The following is a 17,802-nucleotide window of genomic DNA, read 5'->3' as shown; positions in this document are numbered from 1 at the left end:
GCAGCCTTTAGCCTCCTCATTAGAGCGTCCGACTCCCACACCGGAGACCCGGGTTCGAGACCCGCGTAGGGCGGGGTGAGAAGGACCTGGACAAGAGGGGTTACATAAACACGTGCTAGACGGATGTGTTTGACTGTTGCGCTCGCGTCTCACGCTTAACACCGTGTCCAGACAGGATGTGATGCTGCAACATACGATAAAAGGTATCTTTTCCATGTTAATCAGAGTTTTTGTCCTAACCAGCCGCAACACGCAACGATTTTATTTTAGAAACGGTTTCTATTTTTCTGGAACAACAACACGAAGTATGGCAATGATAATCTCAGGTAATGTTTATGTGCTTTATTTAATGTTAAAAGCATCTAATGTGAGTTTGAATATCATGTGTCTTTTATAGTCGTACTGAAAGCAACAAGAGACAATTTACCTCAGATCTTCAAAATAAATAAAAGGAAACAAGAACATTCAAACTGTCAACTCATTGTGAACCGACAAGTGTATTCTATGACAAAGATCGTTTCAGTAACTCAGAATGTATTTAATAATTTTAAAATTGTGTAATATTCATGAATTTGAATATGTACTTATCTATTTCATTGCGAGTCCCGGGAGCTTGTCATTGTCAAGAGAGCCCGCCCAAGCGCTCTTCTGATTGGCTGTGATTTTTGATTGACTTTATCGCGTAAATAGTCGCGTCGCGTCTGGTGTGGACAGACAAATTGTTCGTCGCCGGAATCTGTCTGGTTAGGAGACGCTGTGATGCTGTCTCCTAAAAACATGCGCTAAAGTTAAAATAATGTGGCGATGACACTGTTTATTCTTTGTTATAAATGTGTTTTACTTTATTCACCTGCTGTTGGGATGAGGTGTTCAGGGGAAAAAAGAGTTAGGAGGGAGGGGCTAACACAGCGCGCGGGGAGAAAAAGAAGAAGGGAGGGGAACGTTAGTCAAGCGGGAAAAAAACGTTAGTCAAGCTCTCCTTCTGCGTTTTATTATTTCTGGGGAAGTAAAACACCTCCTGATACCCGCGTTTTAGTTTGTAAACGTTCAGGAAATAAACCACAGCCCGTTGGGTGCTTTCAAACTGGAATCTCGTCTCCTGTCTGTTTATTCTGGGACAGTGCAAAACGTCACAATAAGTTCTATGTTTAGAACTTTACGGGTTTTTAGAACGTTGTGTCAAGCCCTACAGTCTATGGTCAAGCCTTGTTTATACTTTCGCCTGGCTCCGCACCGCAAGCCTCTGACTGCACGCGCTCCTCCCGAAACGAGTTTATACTTGATGCATTTGCTGTTGTACTTTTCTTTGAAATGACAGGGGGTGATTCGGAGTAATTGTTCTCTAAACCATCAGAAAGCACCAGTTAGAAGTAGCTAAGATACACACATGATAATGTTTGTTTTTTATTACACTTCACCAAACCCACGGTACAAAAGAACTAACGAATCGTGTACAATCCAGCAAACCTCTTCGAAAGCGGAGTCGCGTGTGAAGTTACAAAAAGGAAAAAAAAAAAATGCTGTGCACACCGCCACGCAAAATAGTGTCTCGTGCACTCACTGCGCACAATCGCCTACACCGCGATTATGTCTTTTTTTTTTTGCCGCGCGCACCTTCGCAATAGACAAAAAACATAGTCTTGTTTACATAGAAAAATAATGAAAAAGTACCTGGCTATTATTACATCAATTAATAATAATTAAGAAGAAAAGATCATCTATGATAGTTTTTCCCATTTAGGATGCTGCTAAGGTCATTTAAAGTAAAATAAAAATTGTAAATTGTAACTGCAAAATTTATTGTAAAATAATTATCATCAATGCCTTTTCAGGTTGTTGTCAAAGCATGGCATTTTATGAAGGTTGTGCCACGCTGTGCGAGTGTGTGTGAATCTGCTTTATCCAGCTTTCTGTGGCCCTCAGTCAATACCTCTGTCGTCTTGTGTGTCTGTCTGCAGTGTTGTTCTTCTGAGCGAGTGTTTATGCATATGTGTCCTTGTGCGTTTGTGTTTAGTGGTTTTTCTTGAACACGCACCCTGAGCTGAAATAAAGAGACTAAATAATGTGTTAATGAACATTTTACACGTTTGTCTAAGGGCTTGGTTTCATAGCAAATATTATTAGTTTACTATAAAAGCACATCTCATGTTTTACATTGCTAAAATGTCCCAAGAAAAACATACAAAATCTTAATGAACAGTAGGTTTGTGTGAGAGTTAGGTGATATAAAATAACATTAACTTGATATAAAAACAGTACAAGTGCTCATCATGATATAGAAAAACACACGTGTGTGTGTGTAAGAGGGTTCTGTTGTGTTGAATCTTTTCTGCCTATATCTGTGTGAAATTTGATTTCTTATCTATGGAGATTATGATTAGGCATTATTGTGTGAATGATGCTTATGATAAGGGAAACGACGTGCACACATTCACCAAACTGCAAAACAGGAAGATGAAATAAAGGCAAAGTCAGGAAAAGAAATGTAGAATTCAGCAGAAAGGCCGTGATCAGAATTGAATGTTTTTAGAAAGAGTATGTAAAACAATGCATTACACAACAGACCTCATTATGTTGCATGTTGTGTGCCGTCAAGCTCAGAAATGAATACAGTTATTTACTCTTGGCAGGCCAATCAAATCAAATTAAAATCATGGCTTGTTTGATATGGTTTATTCTTCAATCTTCACACACAAGAAAGTGGAAGGTCAAGTGTGCATTATTTACTGCACATTATTTCAAAAGCAGCAGACTGAAATGTTGCACACTGTGCACAGCATACATGCTATATACTGCAGAAACAGTGACTTCTATTATGTGTTTCCAAACTTTGAATCTCATATGGCAGTAACAGAAATAAATGTAGACAGAATATGAATGATGGCTTTGAAGACAAGAGGAGAAAAAAGAGGCTAGAATGAGAGATTCTGAAGTGAAGTGAGTGGCTTAGAAAACACACACAGTCCTCATGTGTCACCGAGTCCCCTGCAGTCGAACCACTGACTTTGATGAGAAAGTCTGTATGAAGTTTTGGACCATTCTGTCGATCAGAATAAACAGCCACTTGGAAGCTCCAAGGGGAAAAGTCAAAATCCTGTGTTTAGAGAGAGTATGTCCAGGCTTCATAATATGCAATTTGCATGTATTGCATATACATTTTTTTATTAGTTAGGGTTAGGGTCATTTATTATATTCATTTCAAATACATAAATCTTACATTTAAGCCTAAATATTTATTTAAGTGTAGATAGATAGATAAACAGACAGATAACTTTTCTATCACTCCATCAAACAGGAAACAGAGGGATCTGTACTAACAGCACAACCTTCAGAGCTCCATTCATCCATCCACCCACACATCATGGCTCTTTTTCTTATCTTTCTCACTGCACAGTCTATTCTGCACTTACAACCAAGTTCGTCAAAAATGAATTATTCATACACGCATGTTGAACTAACCAATCAGGATCATGCAATTTCCCATGATCCTGAACTTAAATCTCAGCATACTCACAGGTAGAATGTGCCATGTGTTAATATATATATACAGTGGCAAGAAAAAGTATGTGAACCACTTGCAGAATCTGTGAAAATGTGAATAATTTTAATAAAATAAGAGAGATCATACAAAATGCATGCTATTTTTTATTTAGTACAGTCCTGAGTAAGATATTTTACATAAAAGATGTTTGCATTTAGTTCACAAAACAAAACAATAGCTGAATTTATTAAAATAACGCCATTCATAAGTATGTGAACCACTGGTTCTCAATACTGTGTGTCCTTCTGGAGCATCAGTGAATGTTTGAACCTTTTATAAAAGTTGAGTCCCTCAGTTGTCCTCAGTGTGAAAAGATGGATCTCAAAATCATTCAGTAACTGCTGTAAAGGGTTCAAATATGCAGAAAATGCTTGAAAACTGAAGAATCTGCACGACCTGGAGGATTTTTCTGAAGAACAGAGCTCAGTTTAACTGCTCAGGACAAACAAGGGACTCATGAACAACCATCACAAAACACACAAACAGTCGTGGATCATCAGGTAACTACACACAGTATTGAGAATCAGTAGTTCACATGCTTATGAATGGGGTTATTTTAATAAATTCAGCTATTGTTTTGTCTTGTGAACTAAATGCAAACATCTTTTATGTAAAATATCTTACTCAGGACAGTACTAAATAAAAAATAACATGCATTTTGTATGATCCCTCTTATTTTATTAAAATTATTCACATTTTCACAGATTCTGCAAGTGGTTCACATACTTTTTCTTGCCACTCTATATATCCTGCTGATTTTATGTCAATAAAAAGGGTTTTGAAAGTGTTTAAGCTAATTATATAGTCTGCTGCTGCTTTATAAGCTTGTTAATGAGATAAACATCGACGCTAATGACCAAGGACATCATACTCAGGCCTTTAAGCGTATTAAATCCAATGGAAATATTGCGGGTCTTGATGGAAACAGGATTTTGCCCATTTTATCTCTGCTTTGTTAAATAATTATTATGACATAAAAAGTCATAATTATGAGATAAAAAAGTCAAAATTATGACAAATTATAAAATTATAAAAAATCAAAATGATGACATGTCATTTTGTCATTCATGTTGGGATAGTTAATCCAAAAATGAAAATTATTCCATGATTTATTCACCCTCAAGCCATCCTAGGAACGCAATCTGAGATATATTTAAAAATATCCTGGCTCTCCAAAGCTTTATAAAGGTAGTGAAGACGATCCAGTCTTTGTGCTTCTGTTCTGCTATATTCTTCACTAAACTAGCTTCATCAAGATATGACGTTTTCAGGATCTCCAGATCTCATTTCATCTCAAAGTAATTAAAAGAGGAAAGCAGGGCAAAGAGGACAAAACATTTTCATCTCCATATGAATACTACTGCTAAAGCAATAATCATACAGACATAATAGGTTTTCATATGTTGTCCACACAGACACTCATCCTTTCACAGAGTAAACTGAGGTGTGGAAAATGCATAGCCTAGAGAAAAATTGAAAAGCTAAAAATACTTTGCTATGCTTTGCTGTATAAATATATAACGACACTGCAGTGCACAGGATCATTTATAAGTATGATTCATTAGCACTGTGAGGGACAGACTTCCTCTGCAAATAGTCCTATATTCTCCACAAACTATAGCTTTCAAGGATGTAAGATGCTATATTCCTGTTCCTCTGTAGATTGTAACTGCTCACGGAGTTTGAATAGAGACTCATTTTACTCATTACAGCAGTGACTGATAGAAGAATGGAACTTTTACACACTTCTAATAAGGTGAAACTATTGTTTTGTAAAATGATTCGCCACTGAAACGCTGGCGACACCTGCTGGTCAAAACATGTAAATGCAACGAGAACACAGAACACGTGAAAGACACTTTTACAAAACAAATGTAAATTGCATGAAGCGTAGTCTAATAAATGTAATCTACAAGTCAGATACCGTTCAACATGAAGTGTATTTTTGTGTTCTTTTATTAATTTGTAGTGCTTGTTTTGTGCATTTTTTTTAAAGGCATTAGAGACAATTAAATATCACTCTCCTCTTTTCACACACGCGTGTTTCCTTATTAAAACTGAACCTAAATTATAAAACTGAACAGAGATCAGTAAAAACTATATTACACTGGTTCATGTATTCAACAGATAAACATCCCTTAGCGTGAACCAATAACAACAACAACAACAATATTCCTGTAGCCTAGTGTAAATTAATTATTTTTTCCTTAAATAGCTACACTGTAACATGTTTAACTGTGTAGTAAACTTATTTTAGCTGTTACCGTTTCAGGTTTTGCACAAATGCAACTACTTCGCAAGTTTAAAATATTATAAATGAGCTTAATTTGTGTTATTTTATTAATTTGTAGTGGTCACAGGGTTGGTTAATCAGGCCATTTATAGCCAATTAATATCACAATATAATTTATTCCATTACACACACGTTCAAAACTGAAGCTGTATATAGATTACTATACAACTGAATCGAAACTAGACACTGGTTCTCGTATTAAGCAGACTAACGCCCCCTTGAGGTGAACCATCGACATTTTAAAAAGATTCGAACCAGTATATGATGTAATGAAGCATCGTTTCGTGACTTCAATTCGCGCTCCGAACCACTGATTCAAAAAAAAAAAAAACCTTCAACCTTTCAGAGCTTAAAGGTGCTCTAAGTGATCCTGGGCGGAGTAACTTCCTGTTGACGTTCGAAGTGTTGTCAAACAAAACAGATGCTATCTAGACCCATTTTTTAAATTAAAATAACAAAACTTTTTTAAAAATGTATTTTTCTATTATTTATTTAAGTATTCCAGAGTGGCGTAATAAAATTTAAAACATGTTTGTTTAGTTGCATGGCTACTATTTCTAGCCTTATCTGCTGTTTCAAAAAGATAATTTCTTCACAAACCATGGAAACATTTGTATTTTTTTAATCTTTAAAAAAATTAAAAATTAATCTTTTAATCTTTAATCAGAAAACTCTTAACCTCAATTTGATAAAGCGGTGCGAGTGCTTTGTTTGCAAAAAAACACATTTGACGAAAATCCAGCATTAGCGTCAGTTCTGGCAGGTCACGTCAGTCAAGCTCGCATCAGGTGACTCACGTCTACCTATAGGAATACGACGCCTATAACAGCATCTATATATAAGCTCCTCAGTATTATCAGCAGCTATCGCATTTCTCAGGAGCTAATTACCCTTCTCCATCCCCAGCTCCTCCTCTCTTCAGTCAGGATTGGCCTTATGATTCCCCTGAATCAAACTAATTCTTGAATTATGTGTACATGTTAAATTATTGACATTAATTATATCTGCATATGTTGGTTCTGTTCTGTTTACCCTAAGGGGATTTATTGCTGCTCTCCCTGCTCTTATCCATGCTAGGCTGCATGGATGCGCAGGGAATTCTTGCCCAGAACAGAACCACCACCAAAACAAACTCTATGCAATTATCATTTATATTTGATGATAGTGGTCCTGACAGAAATATTCATCTCTGACATGCATTAGCGGTAGCCTACATGAGTAGCGCACACATGGAGCAGAACACTGAGCAGAGCAAACTGGGTGCTGGTGCAGTTGGTGCATTTATTTTCAGCTCATATTTTTCTCTTTTGGCCGATAATTTTCAGCAGTCGAAATTTCGGTGCATTCCCCAGTACATTGGTTTTCAAAACAGCGGGAACCAATCTCACTCTTTTGTGCGACAGCAGCGTGGTCTAAAGCACAATCTAACTGGACGGCATGTTTCATCGCAGGGTGAAAAACTGACACACTGGTGCCGCAATTGATCACGCCCCGTGTGAATAGCTCCATAGGGATCTACATTCATGTCGCTTGATTGCGACCTTAAAGGATTAGTTCACTTTCAAATAAGAATTTCCTGATAATTTACTCACCCCCATGTCATCCAAGATGTTCATGTCTTTCTTTCTTCAGTCGAAAAGAAATTAAGGTTTTTAATGAAAACAATCCAGGATTTTTCTCCTTATTGTGGACTTCAATGGCCTCCAAATGGTTGAAGGTCAAAATTACAGTTTCAGTGCAGCTTCAAAGTGTTCTACACAATCCCAGGTGAGGAATAAGGGTCTTATCTAGTGAAACCATTGCTCATTTTCTAAAAAAAAATTAAAAATTATATACGTTTTAACCACAAATGCTCATCTTGAACTAGCTCTCTTCTTCTTCTCTATTAGAACTCTGGCAGTGTAGTCACTGCTAAGTGTATTACTGCCCTCCTCAGGTCAAAGCTTGCACTAATTGTTATATACTTGCACAAGCATATTGTATATGACAATTTAGTTAAAAAAACAGCCTTTCACCTGCTCCCAGTGTGGAAAGAGTTTTAGAGTGAAACGAAACCTTTATATTCACATAAAAAAATCACAGTGAGACAGTTGATTAGACACTAAAGCAGAACATTCCCTTTACCTTTTTTTTGTTATAAGAACATGAATGTGAAGAACATGCAACACCATGCAACAAGAACACCGCTCTTAAGCTTTATTAAACAATATAGACTGTAATGTTTTCCCCCTCAAATCCTCTGTTTCACATGTGCTTTTCACTTCTAATCCTTTAACAGCTAAGTGTAATTTTGAAATATACATCAATGTTGTAGTTAATGACGGAACTTTTTTGATAAACATCACATGTTACATGATCTAGACTGAGCAGGCTCTCAGAAAGGAGGGGTTTTGAGAGACTGAATCTTTGGCCAAGTCTTTTTAAACATTGATGCATATAAATCTGTTGTAGGAGACCTCCAAAACAAAATTAGGAACCTTTATAAGTATAATACGGTGGCTTTGATGGTACGTTCGAAACACCTTGCACTAGCAAGATCTGCTTTTCCCACAACGGTGTAAATTTAAAAAGAACAGCCAAACATGTATAGGGCCATTTTACACACAATTTGCAAATTTAATGAAAGTGTAGACCAATTAAATATAATCTACAAATCTGAAAAACCATCAAGTATGAACATTTTACACAATTTGTGTTCGTAATTGTGTGTGTTTAATGGGAGGACTAATCTATTGACAATTAATTGTCACTTTTCATATTTATACATGTTTGCACACTAAAACTGAACCTAAATCGTAAAACTTAACCGATATCCATTAAAAACCATATAAGACACAGGTTCATAATGCAGCGTTTTATTTTATAAATAATAATGTACTGTATACACGATGAGCTTAACAGTTCGACGCCCCTAGTGGCGAAATATCGAAATGTCTAACTTCTCGATCCAGATTGATACAAGCTTCGAACACTGATTCGAAACAGAAGATTCGAAAACGTTTCGAAGCTTCATGAAGCTGTTTAAAGCAATCATCACTACATTGAAGGCGCGCTTATTTTTAAACTTTTGGTTGTAGATCTCAGTTAGAGAATATAATCAAACCTGACTGATGGAGCGATCTGAGATAAAATGGGGTGAACACTTCCTGGTGATAAAGATGGAGCACAATGAAAACAACCAGACAACGCAGACAGCAGGGGTGCTTCTCAATATCCCTCCTCGTCTCCTCCGTCCTCCATCCTATATGACCCGGAAAACGATCGAGCTCAGCCATCTTGAAGGACATCTCAATTCTCTAATTGCACCGCGAGGAGGTGAGGAACGAGGAGTGAGGAGGCTTCCTGAAGAGTCATGAGCGAGGATACACAGGTGCATCCTTTGCGGAAGTCTTTCTCGTTGAGAAACGTGACGCACGCATAAATTTATATTTTATATTTATATTAAACTTTATATCTCTCACAATAATTTAAATTTAAATTAACTTTATACCTCATATATTTCAACGGGGCATCTTGCTTTATTAATATTTATTATAATTTTTTTTAAATAACCAAACTTTAACAACATGTGGGTAGATCCCTCGAGCGCAGCTGATGACGCTTTGAAGTGACGCTAAAGGGAGCGAGGATATCATTACACTTGATTCAATTCCTACCTCCTCGCATATTTTCCTTGCGTCCTTCCCTCGCATCCTGGAGGGGTGGAGCTAAGACGCGAGGAAAGGAAGCAAGGAAAGGAAACGAGGATGCACAAATAAGAATTGAGAAGCACCCCAGATGTGAAGACGGAGTCGCCGTCTAGGCAAGAATGTACGGATAAAAATCGGTGTAAGTTGGTTATTTATTACAAATAAATCACAATGAATGAAAAGCCACGTATTTCAAATTATGCTCAAACGCATCTCTGTAAGCGCGGGTTGACTACTGCAGTAAAGAATATCAAATTTGCGGTTTGATATTCAGATTTTTTTTAGCTATAAATCCGTAGACGTGCAAATAATGTCGCATGTCATTCTTCATGAATTGCGAATTCAGGGGGCGCGGTCCTCTGTTCCGAAATCGTTTTTTTCCCCCATAATGATTTTAATTTTATAGTTCTTAATTTTTCTTTATATGCGCGGTGAGGCTAAAGGCACACCTTAACAAAATAGTTTTTTTTTTACTACTCCTATTGTGTATTATTGCAGAAAAAAATATGTTTTTATTCAACATTGATGGAGCAACAGATTGCTTGAAAATAAATAATAAACGTGGCTTGTTCTTTTTAGAAATCAATGTATGAGGTGGGAACATACGGCGTCAAAGGCTCAAAATATACATACTTTAGCTAAGTTAATGTCTTGAATAACAAATGAATACTTGTTCAAAACTATCACTTCAGCAAAGTATGTAATATTTTCTGTTTATTTTGATTAATAAAATAATTTATTTAATTTGTTCAATAAATATGTAAGATTTCTGTCCGCTAGAGACCTATTCAAAACAAAGGCGTAGCTTGATGGCGGCAAGTTTGAGCGCGAAATCTTGGGACATGTGGTCTTCACAACACAGCCGGTGGAAACAATCGTCATAGGACTCAGGAAGAAATCATGTTCATGGATGCGATTATTAACGTTACTGTAGTATGAAGCAGAGCAGGAGCGAGTGTTGTGGGAGCTGAACGAGGCAGCTGGAGAGATTGCGCAACACACGCCTCACGAGCAGCGGGACTTTTATTATGACACAGTCGCCGGCGCCGCTTCCTCTTTTCCGGTCATGAGTATGAGGTAACGCAGCTCTGTTTATCATATTAGATACATTTGAGAGTGTTGAAAATGATGTTATAACGTTACTCTGTGCGTTCGCTCAGTGGCTGCTGTCAGACAGTGTTACACACTGCAAGATAGATCTGTTTTAGAATATCATATTAAATGCTGGATGGCTTGTGTTGATAAATGGCATGCAATTAATTTTAAAGCGTATTGTATGGAGAAAATGCTGTATCACTGTTACTAAAAATAAAGCTGCATCTGATTATGCTATGTTAGCTACTTGACAAAATAGTGTTTTTCTCTGAGGCATGGTAAAGCATGGTACTCGCAAAAAATCAAGAAAATTAGATTTAAACAATAAGACTAAACGTGTTGAGCTATATAACAATAATTAGTTTTCTGTCTATAAATATATCAAAACAGTTGTGCCCTTGCCTATTAAAACAAGTAAATATTAAAGCGTCTTTGGTGTTTCCATGGTTTCTACAAAATTAAACAGGAAACCGAGGGTAACGCGAAACATTTGGGATATTGTAAGTACTCAAGTGAACAAAATATATAACACTGGCCTAGTGGTATGTTCATTTAATAAATATAACTGATCAAAATTTTACTGTGAAACCTTTCACAAATCAGAATAGTGAAGTTGAATTGATTTTGACTTTTAATGTTCATTTTAGATCAGGAAGAACTGAGAGAAGATTCTGTCACTTGCCATCAACGTGGGATGTGTTTCATTCAGCAAGCAAGCCTTAAGCAGCACATGAGAATTCACACTAGAGAGAAACTGTTCACCTGCTATCAGTGTGGAAAGAGTTTCAGAAAACAAGACAACCTTAAACGTCACGTGGAGTCACGCTGGACAGAAGCCGTTCACCTGCTCTCAGTGTGGAAAGAGTTTCACAGTGAAACAAAGCTTTGAGAGACACATGAATATCCACACTGGAGAGAAACTGTTCACCTGCTCTCAATGTAGAAACAGTTTCACAGTGAAACAAAAGCTTGAAAGTCACATGAAAATTCACACTGGAGAGAAACTGTTCACCTGCTCTCAATGTAGAAACAGTTTCACAGTGAAACAAAAGCTTGAAAGTCACATGAATATCCACACTGGAGAGAAACTGTTCACCTGCTCTCAATGTAGAAACAGTTTCACAGTGAAACAAAAGCTTGAAAGTCACATGAAAATTCACACTGGAGAGAAGCCTTTCACCTGCCCTCAGTGTGGAAAGAGTTTCACAGTGAAACAAAGCTTTGAGAGACACATGAATATCCACACTGGAGAGAAACTGTTCACCTGCTCTCAATGTAGAAACAGTTTCACAGTGAAACAAAAGCTTGAAAGTCACATGAATATCCACACTGGAGAGAAACTGTTCACCTGCTCTCAATGTAGAAACAGTTTCACAGTGAAACAAAAGCTTGAAAGTCACATGAAAATTCACACTGGAGAGAAGCCTTTCACCTGCCCTCAGTGTGGAAAGAGTTTCGCATTGAAACAAAACCTTGAGAGTCACATGAGGATTCACACTGGAGAGAAGCTGTTCATCTGCCCTCAATGTGGAAAGAGTTTCACAGAACAAAGAATCCTTAAAGTTCACATGAGAATTCACACTAGAGAAAAGCCTTTCACTTGCCATCAATGTGAAAAGAGTTTCACAATGAAACAACATTTTGAAAGTCACATGAGAATTCACACTAGAGAAAAGCCTTTCACTTGCCATCAATGTGAAAAGAGTTTCACAATGAAACAACATTTTGAAAGTCACATGAGAATTCACACTGGAGAAAAGCCTTTTATTTGTCCTCAGTGTGGAAAGAGTTTCACAGTGAAACAAAGTCTTGAGAGACACATGAGAATTCACACTGGAGAGAACACTGGCTAATGTCTAATGCAGGGGTACAGGGGTAAAATGGCATCCATCACATGTGCAAAAATGTGTTTGGAATAACACCAGTGGGACAGACATTGGTCATGCTTGTACAACAGACAATTTAAATTGAGCCTAATAACTTTTTCTGTTTTGTTGACTGCATTTTTAGTTTGATGATGAATAGGCTGTAATGTCCAGTTAGCACTAGAAATGATATCACATGGATTTTTTTCCTTATGGCAGCAAAAGCAACTTAAAATACTCATTTATTGTCATACAGATAAGAGTAAGACATGATTCAAAACTGTTAAGGGTCTTTGTTTGTTTAGGTTTAAAATAGGACAAAACTTTTTCTTTTTGTAAAATAAAGTAAATAAACAAGATGCACTTTCTGCTGTCTTGGATTCTGTGAACTAATTTCTGGAGCGTGTCACAAAAATGAACCAAAACACAGTGAATACTTGTAGCACAGCCATGAGAAAAACATCTAAAACCCTTTTGCTTAGTCACTTTGGAATTTAAGTCACAGCATGATTCAGATGATACTAAAAAACAGTAAATACAGTATAGCAAATTAGGTAACATTTTACAATAAGTTTTCAATTGTTAACATTAGTCACTGAACATTAGTTCTTCAGTGACTGCTTTTTTTTTTTCTTTTATAGCTTGCCTACTATAAACACAGAATTTGTGATTGTGCAATGTTAAAGTTACTTCATAATATATATTTTTTTAAAAAGCATTGAATTTTGTGAATGGTTGGGGGCGGGGGTCACACACAGTTTCTGCCAATCTCATGTTAATTTTGAGTACATATAGAGTAACAATGCATCCTTCTTATCTCTGAAAAGGTTTTAGTTTTGTCATATTTATAAAAGATTTCTGTTCTGAAACCGGAAGTAGTGGATTTGTCACAGAAATACTCTGTCAAACGTCCAACCTGTATTTTGGAACTTTGGCCATGTTTAGCATGAGAATGTAACTCTTTAAGTCAAAATGCATGAAATAGCATTACACCCCCCCCCCCTTTAAAATGGATATGGTAGTGGCCTTAAAGGATATTTCACCCAAAATTGAATTTTGTTACTTACCCTCAAGTAGTTCCAAACCTGTATGAATTTCTTTGTTCAAGGGAAGATATTTGGAAGAGTGTTTGTAACCAAACATATCTCGCCCACCATTTACTACCATACTACCGTCAATGGGGAGTGAGATGTGTTTGGTTACAAACATTCTTCCAAATATCTTCCTTTGTGTTCAGCAGAACAAAGAAATTCATACAGGTTTGGAACTACTTGAGGGTGAATAAATAATGACAGAATTTTCATTTTTGGGTGTACTATACCTTTAAGGGTGATAAATCGCTCCACACAGTGACCGTATATTATCCTGTTTATTACACATCTATAGCTACTCACCAAATAAATAGGACATTCAAATTTTAAAAACTGAGAAGTTGATCCAGATACCTTATTGTAGGTCAGAAATAAAATTAATAATCAAAAAGAATATTCTGGAAATATGGCAACAGTATTGGACACTGATACAAAATACACTTGATAGGAAAATATCCAATGGGTCTTTGTGAGGTATGTGGTGATAATTATACAGTTGAACATGTTATAATGCACTGGATGAAATATAGGCTACTGTTTAAAGGAATGAGCTGAATGATGAACTAGTGAAAAAGGGTGAGCAGTTTACAATAAACATTTTTTTAAAAAAAAATCTAAATTTAGGACCAGGTAGAAACATAACACCATTAATGTTACAATATTTGGAGGTTTGAATAAACGTATAGTATAGGTATTATTTATTTATTTATTTATTTTTCCCCTCCAATGGGGGCTGAGTGTGGAAACGGTGGAGCTGTAGGAAACGGAAAGCCTCAGCCTCTATGCGGGTATAAGAATTGAGAGTGATTGTATGCAGGTTGGTGTAATAAGACTTGTGTGTCTGCAATCCGACCGACGTAAAACAAGAAGGAGAAGAAGAAACCCAGAAGATGGCAGTAGTGCAACGTCTCTGTATGCAAGCTGCCGTTAAGCCCCAAAGAAGAAGAAGAAGAACTGAGAGTGACAGATGGAGCGATCTGCTAAATAAACTGGAGATAAAGATGGAGCAGCATGAAGATAACCAGACAACACCACATGTGATGATTAAAACATGCCAGTCATCACCGAGGCAAGAATGGACGAATGAAAGACCGTGTGAGTTTGTTATTTCTGACTGATTCAGTTCTGATGATTCTGTAAATTGTTTACCGTGATTAAAAGTCACGTAAGTCAAATGATTTATGCAAAAAGCCTAAACATATTGTTACTCTGTCTGGATTTTCAAATGCAGTGGCGGCCTTTGTTCAAATGCCCGCAATAGTTAGAGGTTTTTTTTGTTGTTGTTTTTTTTACATTAGTTGATTAAAATTTAAACCAAAGAATCCGACAGCCGTAGAAATAATATACAAAATGTTTATATGATTTGATAATTGAGATGATTCATTGTACTGTAGAAAAGTCACTGTAGAATGAAAATTGGGGAAATCAATCGGGTAATGGTCTATATTTCAAAGCAGAATTAATTCATGCACAATGCACATATTGTTCATTTTTACGATGCTGTGGTGGATATGTGCACCCAGGTCCTAAAAGGAACACTCACCAAAAAATGAAAGGGAACTCAATTCATTCCTTGCGCACTGTGTGGGAAGTTTAAGGCCAAAGTATACTTCGGGACTGAGCGGAAAGTGGAAAATATTCCCCCGGTTTCACAGACAAGGCTTAAGCTAGTCGCAGTCTAAAATGCATGTTTGAGCTTTTTTAACTGAAATCAGTTTGCACTGACATATCTTAAAATATGTGCTTTTTTCTAGTGTACGTTTATAAAATATCCTAATTGAACTAAGGCCTTATCCTGGCTTAGGCTAAGCCCTGTCTGTGAAACCGGGCAAAAGTATACCCAGGCCTTAAGTGTGCGCAAACATCAGAAGCACTAAAGCCTGGTTTATATTCGCCACGTTTGCACAAGCACAAAGGTGCGCACGGCAAAAATGACCTCACCGTGATGAGTGCGTGAGACTCCATTTTTTTGTAACTTTCTGCATGGCTCCGCTTCCGAAAATGCATGACTTTGATGCGATTCTGACCGAACTGGTACCGCTATCTTACCAGGACATATAATTGATTACATTTACAAAATGAGCCAACAATAGCAAATAGCCTATGCCTTTTTAATGAAAAGAAAGTTTCATGAATAATAAAAAAATTAACAAAATTGAATGAAAATGTTTAATGAAATTATAAAATAATTAAGAGATTGTTGTTTAATTTAGCAGCTGAGATGAGATGCAGCTACAGTCGCATGTGTACTTCTCACCACTGCTTCCTAATAGTTTAAGAGGACAATTACTCAGAGTTGTCATTTCAAAGAATAGTACAACGGCAAACCCATCAAGTATAAACTGTATGAATTGTTGGCAGATACACCGGTGCATCTCTAGAGATAATTGATCTTTGGCTAATATGGTTCTTCAAATGTGGACTTGATTAAAATATTTAGATTAAGTTGTCTGATATTACTGTGTGTTCTTGTGCTCAAGGGTTAGTTCACCCAAAAATGAAAATTCTGTCATCATTTAATGATGTTTTATTAACAAAGTTCAGGAGGAATGCATTCAAATGATCTATCCAATCAGAATGAGAGGAGGCCCGACTCATATATGTTCCTTTCTGCATCCCTTTGCCACCCCAACGCCTCACTTTTGTTTGGTTCTTATCCCAGCCAGTGATACGGGGGGAGTACTAAGGGTTTGGGCCAAATTCCGAGCTTAGAGCCCTCCCCTCAGACAGCACACCAAACGTATACCGTTTATCTGATTATTTGTAAGTGTGAACTTACCCTCATGTCACCCTCACTTTTGTTCATCTTCGGAACACAAATGAAGATGTTTTTGCTGAAATCTGATCACTTTGATGCTTCAAAAAGTTCACAAAGAGATTGTAAAACTAATCCATATGAATTGAGCAGTTTAGTCCAAATTTTCTGAAGAGATACAATTGCTTTATATGATAAAGTTTGAATTAAGACTTTTATTCACATATAGACATTGATCATGGAACATAAACAACTCAACCGTACTTGCTTTGAAACCTCACTGGTTCTTGCGGAAGCTCAAACATGCTGCGTAACACATGTGAATGAACCTCATTGGATCTTGCAGAAGCTCAAACGTGCTGCATAACACATGAGAATGAACCTCACTGGTTGAACCTCACTTGGAGCTAAACTCTGCATGACAGTGACCCTCCAGGACTGAGTTTGGACACCCCTGGACTAAATCAATGAACTAATGAGTAACCACAGAAACCAATGAACACAAAGTAAACTGATCTAGAAACAGTGAAAACCAACTTAAAGTTCAAGGGTTAGTTCACCCAAAAATTAAAATTATGTCATTTATTACTCTTTTTTTTATTACTCACCCTCATATCATTCCAAACCAGTAAGACCTTTGTTCATCTTCGGAACACAAATTAAGATGTTTTTGATAAAATCCGATGGCTCAGTGAGGCCTGCATTGCCAGCAAGATAATTTCCTTTTTCAGTGCCCAGAAAGCTACTTAAGACATATTTATGAAAATATGTCTTCATGAACTGTCTTCATGAAAGACAGTTCATGTGACTACAGTGGTTCGGGGCGTGTATCAAACTGCCAAAGTCACGTGAACTTTCGAAATTTCGAAACACTTATGATGTAACAAAGCCTCGGTTACTGAAATCAAATGATTTTGGTGCTCCAAACCACTGATTCAATACAAAAGATTCATAAAGCTTCAAAGCTTCATGAAGCGGTGTTTTGAAATCTGCCCATCACTAGATATTGTTGAATAAAGTCTTTTTTTTTTTTTTTTTTTTTTTTTGGTGCACAAAAAGTATGCTCTTCGCTTTATAATATTAAGGTTGAACCACTGTAGTCACATGAACTGTTTTAAATATGTTTTTAGTACCTTTCTAGGCATTGAAAAAGGAAATAATCTTGCTGGCAATGCAGGCCTCACTGAGCTATCGGATTTGATCAAAATATCTTAATTTGTGTTCTGAAGATGAATGAAGGTCTTACGGGTGTGGAACGACATGAGGGTGAGTAAGTAATGACTGAATTTTAATTTTTGGGTGAATATTAATTTTTAGCCTTTCAGCTAAAGCAAACACAAACAAAGATCAAACGTGACAAGTGAAAATTTAAATACAGAATAATTAGCGGTACAAAAGCTATTCAGTCAAGAGCAGTGAGTGATTTCTCTTTTTCTTTTTTATTAATATTAATGACAGACGGCAAGCAGGTTT

At 36.7% G+C, this 17,802-nt stretch overlaps 3 protein-coding genes across 5 annotated transcripts in view; all 3 read left to right on the top strand.

The window, feature by feature from the left end:
* The window catches only part of LOC125271747 (NACHT, LRR and PYD domains-containing protein 12-like), a 1,137,836-nt gene that overhangs the window by 755,876 nt on the left and 364,158 nt on the right, over positions 1-17,802 (top strand). The gene's annotated exons all lie outside the window — the stretch shown is intronic.
* LOC125271772 (gastrula zinc finger protein XlCGF8.2DB-like) lies at positions 9,420-12,862 on the top strand. Its single transcript, XM_048196022.1, has 2 exons — positions 9,420-9,662; positions 11,266-12,862. Exon 2 carries the CDS (start codon positions 11,515-11,517, stop codon positions 12,469-12,471), a length of 957 nt encoding a protein of 318 aa, XP_048051979.1. The 5' UTR covers positions 9,420-9,662; positions 11,266-11,514; the 3' UTR covers positions 12,472-12,862.
* The window catches only part of LOC125271500 (zinc finger protein 585A-like), a 39,853-nt gene continuing 36,403 nt past the window's right edge, over positions 14,353-17,802 (top strand). The window contains exon 1 of the mRNA XM_048195539.1: positions 14,353-14,669. Coding sequence (XP_048051496.1) covers positions 14,465-14,669 — 205 coding nt within the window. The 5' untranslated portion in view covers positions 14,353-14,464. The remainder of the gene's footprint in view (positions 14,670-17,802) is intronic.

This window comes from Megalobrama amblycephala, linkage group LG7 (assembly GCF_018812025.1).
Source record: "Megalobrama amblycephala isolate DHTTF-2021 linkage group LG7, ASM1881202v1, whole genome shotgun sequence".
In the NCBI taxonomy this organism is placed as follows: Eukaryota; Metazoa; Chordata; class Actinopteri; order Cypriniformes; family Xenocyprididae; genus Megalobrama; species Megalobrama amblycephala.
The sequence above is the reverse complement of the archived record's forward strand: the minus strand, read 5'-3'. Positions and strand labels throughout refer to the sequence as shown.

Bases quoted from the DNA above. Each gene is read 5' to 3' on its own strand.
- LOC125271772 (XM_048196022.1), top strand. From the start codon at position 11,515: ATGAATATCCACACTGGAGAGAAACTGTTCACCTGCTCTCAATGTAGA.